Source organism: Priapulus caudatus, unplaced genomic scaffold (assembly GCF_000485595.1).
Source record: "Priapulus caudatus unplaced genomic scaffold, Priapulus_caudatus-5.0.1 Scaffold329, whole genome shotgun sequence".
NCBI classification, from domain to species: domain Eukaryota; kingdom Metazoa; phylum Priapulida; class Priapulimorpha; order Priapulimorphida; family Priapulidae; genus Priapulus; species Priapulus caudatus.
The window spans coordinates 86154-91301 of record NW_014577390.1 but is presented as its reverse complement, the minus strand read 5'-3'; the positions used below and the strand labels follow the sequence as shown (position 1 = coordinate 91301).

General features: G+C 44.3%; 1 protein-coding gene across 1 annotated transcript in view; it reads left to right on the top strand.

The window, feature by feature from the left end:
* Positions 1–4118, top strand: part of LOC106809103 (5-hydroxytryptamine receptor 1A-like) — a 5506-nt gene extending 1388 nt beyond the window's left edge. The window contains exons 3-4 of the mRNA XM_014812062.1: positions 476–706; positions 3720–4118. Of these exons, the coding sequence (XP_014667548.1) occupies positions 476–706; positions 3720–4118 (630 nt within the window). The remainder of the gene's footprint in view (positions 1–475; positions 707–3719) is intronic.
* Positions 4119–5148: the final 1030 nt, after the last annotated feature.

Below are 5148 nucleotides of genomic sequence, written 5' to 3'. Positions count from 1 at the left end.
AAGATTTCATTGACAATATCTTTAATGCAAAATTGGTATTTCCTCTCCACCCTGCCGATAAAACGTCTATTTAGAGTAAAGTTTTACAAAACATGTCGGAACGCAGCATAACCTATTTATTTCAAACGCCATCGCTACAAAGCGGGTGTAGCGCCATCTACGGTAACAAATTGTGATTCATTTTGGTTTATAAATTATTATTGCGATATACAGATGGCAATCGTTTCTATAATGTACGTCGATGGTTGCTCAATTAAAACTGACTTCTTCTTACTCACTCATTTGCGTCCTTTTTGTGGTGAGCTACAGTGTCATTGACACATTCATTTTTCTTATCTTCATTTATGATACCTTTTATTATACTTCTTTATCTACTCTCCTGAGACCGCTTCGTCATACGTCTAGTTAGTTATTTTAAAGGTCTCTTCCCGCAACTCACAACTTGAGCAGTCGCACACATAGGTGTCGCTTGCAGGTGTCTCGAGGCGTGCTAACGAGTGTGGTCACCGTTGCCATCGTCGGCTTCAACGTGCTTGGCATGTGCGTCGTTCATAGCGACCATTACCGACGCCACATGCGCGACCAGGCGCGTATGTTGCTGACATCACTCGCATGCACGGACCTCGCCATGGGCGTGCTCGTCACACCCTTCTGCATATACCCGTCAGTCTACGAGTGCTGGCCGTTCAGCGAGTGGTTCTGCCAGGTATGTACCAGCTTTTATAACATAACAAGTATATATGTGTGTGTGTGCGTCGGTGCGTGCGCGTGGGCGCGCGCGTGCGTGTGTGTGTGTGTGCGCGTTTGTGGGTATATGTATTAAATGTAAAATAAGGAGTCCAGTGACCGTCGAGATGGCAACACCGTGGAGCGGGCTTGGATGAATAGCTCTCTTTCTGCACGCTTTTATCAAAGCTGCTATCCTTCTATTCTATAACCCAGCCATGTTTCGTGCATTCCTTTTACTTTAACTAACATTTTTGGCTATTAAATGAACAAACAAAATGAAAAGGTGAATTGCCCAATTACGTGAAGTGTAATTAAATAGACGTAAAGTGCTCCGCATATAACGAAAATGAGAACCGCCATTTAAACAATAAATCAATCGCTGGTCTACCTGTTCTGACATTAGTATCTGAGGTAGCAGTATCAGTGGTTGATCAATTTTATTGTCCACTCTTCTAACAGATGGCAGCACCATCACAGGTCACGTCAGTGGCTCACGCGTGAATTTACCAGTAGGAGGAAAGCGCCACTAAACGGCGTCCGTAGGCAGCATGCATGAAGAAGGGCAATATTGGTATTCCTTCAAAAATACAGGATATTATTACCATAACAAAAAATTGCCCATACACAATGCGAAGTATTGCATCGGGGAGTAATTAGTGGAAATCTACTGTAGCTTACAGCCGTGTCTCATATCGACAATATATATATATATCAAGAGCGGATAATAACCTAGAGTGTACAACGGAAAACGGGAAAAAGTGGCTATTTCACGACTACATTATTCTACTTGGCCTGCGAGTCTAGAATAATTTGATGTATTGCATTAAGCAGAATTCTTTGCTCTCTAAAACAAGACCAACCGCTTGTCAATAACGATACTCTAGGCGGAGATATCGGCTCCTAAACCTGCCCTCCCACATGCCTAAACGCCACCTCGAATCCACTTGCCACCATCCTACACGCGGGTAAGCATTTTGGCTATCGTTTCCGTCACCACTTGGCAGCGCTGATAATTGATGTCATATGCCCAAATTTGGTACTGTTACTACACTTAGTAACTGAGCTGCGTTGTAAAAACTTGATGGAGCCGGCTCCATCATGACGGGCGTTAGCCGTGCTACGAAAGATAATGGAAGATAAGGGCATAGGCGATGCCCCCGAATGTCACCTATGATAACCGAAGCACCGTCCATTCATAAATTTATCGCGGAAAAACCGAACTTTCACGAAGCAACGCTTAGCCGCGTGTAGGATGGTGGCAGAAGTGGATTCGAGTGGCGTTTGGCATGTGGGAGGGGAGGTTTAGGAGCCGAATATCTCCGCCTAGGAGTATCGTATTGACAAGCGGTTGTCTTGTTTTAGAGAGCAAAGAATTCTGCTTAATGCAATCCCATGAAATTATTCTAGACTCGCAGGCAAAGTAGAATAATGTAGTCGTGAAATAGCACTATTTTCCCGTTTTTCCGTTGTACACTCTAGGTATTATCCGCTCTTGATATATATATATTATGGGTGCGCTCTTCCACAAGTTTTCTCCCAACAGGTAACAGCACATGTTTACATATGTCTGCCCAAGATGGCAGCACCATCACGCGCCTGCCCGTGCAGATCGAAGCCGTGCTCATCAGCGTGTTCTTCCATCAGATAGCAGCACCATCACACGCCTGTTGTGTGTTTCAGCAGAGCACGTATATTACGTATATATACCACAGGGCAGATTTTAGACATTTTCTGAGGACATGGTCTGACGGAGCGATTGAAAAACGTTTTTGTTTCAGCCGTGACCTACCATTATTGGCTTTATTGAAAGGACCATGAAATGTACTTTCCGCTGACATGCGAAGAGTAAGTGTCGGACGTTTGCTTGTAGAATCTATACATGCCTGGACGTATGATTCTACAATGTCACAGTGAAATTTCAAAAGCTAAATTTGGTTGAAGAAGGTTTATGCTCCTTAAATCGTATAATTTATATGGCATTCTCTACTGTCAGTGTGTTACATGTAACTTATGCCACTGCCAGTATAGCCACTGCCAGTGCATGTGGTGGGGATAGTACTGTGTAGTTTTTGCCTGTGTTAATTAGTTACAGGTGGCAGCTCTCTATTTCAGCCTGTAGGCTTGCGTAGGTAAATGGATGAGTGCTTACTTATTCTGTCTTGCAAATAGTTGTTGCTACAACGTACGATGGGAGCTTTGATCTTTAATCTTAAGACACTTAAACGTACACGCCATCTCGTGGCAACTTTCATAACGATCCCAGCGAACATTTCTTCGAGAAGGTTCCTGATACCATCCCTGTGCCTTCCACTGTTTCGGCGCGTATGTGAACACATTTGGGACTAACAGCTAGGGTTTACTAGAATCCCACCACTCTACCACAGAGTCACCGCAGTAGACGTGAGATGAGCGCTGTCGCTCCGCGGCACTTGTTAATACTAGTAGCGTGTTGTAGTGTATGTATACTCTCTATATACTGGTAGGAGCAGCAGTATTGATAGGAGCAGATGTTCGGCAATTAGCAACAGTAGTGAGGATAGTAGTGATATAATTGGTATTGGCAAAAATAGCTAACTAGGAAATAGGAAAAGTGTGAAACTTCACGACCACTCAGATTGACCTATTTGAAACTGTTTTTCTCTCTATCAACCTCACTTTCAATAACAACGCATGGTAACCTTGTAACATACTGATTTTATATGATACACTGGCCTTTGCTTTATAGAGACATGTAAGGAACCATAGAATTGTCCCGATTAAACGGTGGTCCCGATTACACGACGAACACAACAACGTGCGCAAATATTGTTTTCCAAAGACATGTGTTGTTAAACCGATGCGCCCTTTTATCTGGGACCGATAAAGCGGAGGCCATTGTAATGCAAATGCTCTCACTGTGAGCACATAGATCTGATTAAGCAATTAGGTTCTACGAAATTCTTAAGTATGAGCGATTATCTAAATGCCTCGCGCGTTTTTTTTCTCTGTAGATGGGCAGAGACGGGCAGCCGCGACGACACTGCCGAGCCGTCAAGTCTTCGAAGACACCGGCCGCCATTGCTCTGGGATTCTTCATTGCCGTCACACCGTGGACTCTCTCGCAGCTGATCCCACTAGGTGGCACCCCTGTCAACGCAACCCTCGATTTCCTGCTCACGTGGCTCGCACTCAGTAATAGCTTCTGGAATGTTGTCATCTATGGCATCATCAGCAAGTCATATAGGAATGCTGCTAGCAAGCTGCTGGTGGACCTCGTACATAAGAACAGAGGCAGTAGCGTGCGGCCCGCCATCGCCTCGGTGCCGGCGAATAGCGGGAGGCACGATGCGCCGCCCGTGTTAGCCTTGGAACAAGGCAGCGTGGAACCCATGGAGCTGCAATCATGCTAACAGTAGGAGGGAGGTGGTAGCGTCAAGCCATGAGGAACATGGACATGCTGTTATAATAGCAGCTAAGTAAGTTGGAAGCTGCAGTCATGGTAACAGCAGGAGGGACGTGGTAGCGTCAAGCCATGAGGAACATAGACATATGCTGTTATAATAGCAGCTAAGTAAGATGGAAGCTGCAGTCATGGTAACAGCAGGAGGGACGTGGTAGCATCAAGCCATGAGGAACATGGACATATGCTGTTATAATAGCAGCTAAGTAAGATGGAAGCTGCAGTCATGGTAACAGCAGGAGGGACGTGGTAGCGTCAAGCCATGAGGAACATGGACATATGCTGTTATAATAGCAGCTAAGTAAGATGGAAGTTGCAGTCATGGTAACAGCAGGAGGGACGTGGTAGCGTCAAGCCATAAGGAACATGGACATATGATATTATAATAGCAGCAGCAGGCTGGTGTCTTCTATTGATGGACCATATCTACTCCGGATAACAGCTAGTGGCGGTAGTGGCCACGTGTCGCTTCAAACCCCTTGTTTTGAAGCTCTCCGTATCTGGAATATATCTGTATATGTATCTTATGAAATATTGAATAAAAGTATGTATATTTCAATGCGTGCATGAGTGCACCGTGTTTGTGTGTGCGCGCGTGCGTGCTTGCGTACGTGCGTGTACCTGGGTTCCTTTGCGCTTTTGTGCGTGCGTGCCTGCCTGTCTTCCTGAGAAGGAGAGAAAGATAGAGAGAGGAAGAGAGATCAAACGAGAAAACGAGAGAGCCATATCAATTTCCAGTAAATAAGCTGGCTTTAAGGAGCTGTTTTGTTTGTGAAGTGAAGTTGCTAGATTTGAAACATGTTATATAAAAATGCACTGCCTTCTTTCTAATGTTATTACCTGAAAAATATATTATGAGTTTAAAACGTTGGCTATTAAACATTAATCCGATAGGATACGTGATAGACAAAAGCAACATGCAATATTGGTGCATAAAGCTATATGAATTAAAATGTTACATAACTACATTTTATCTTTGC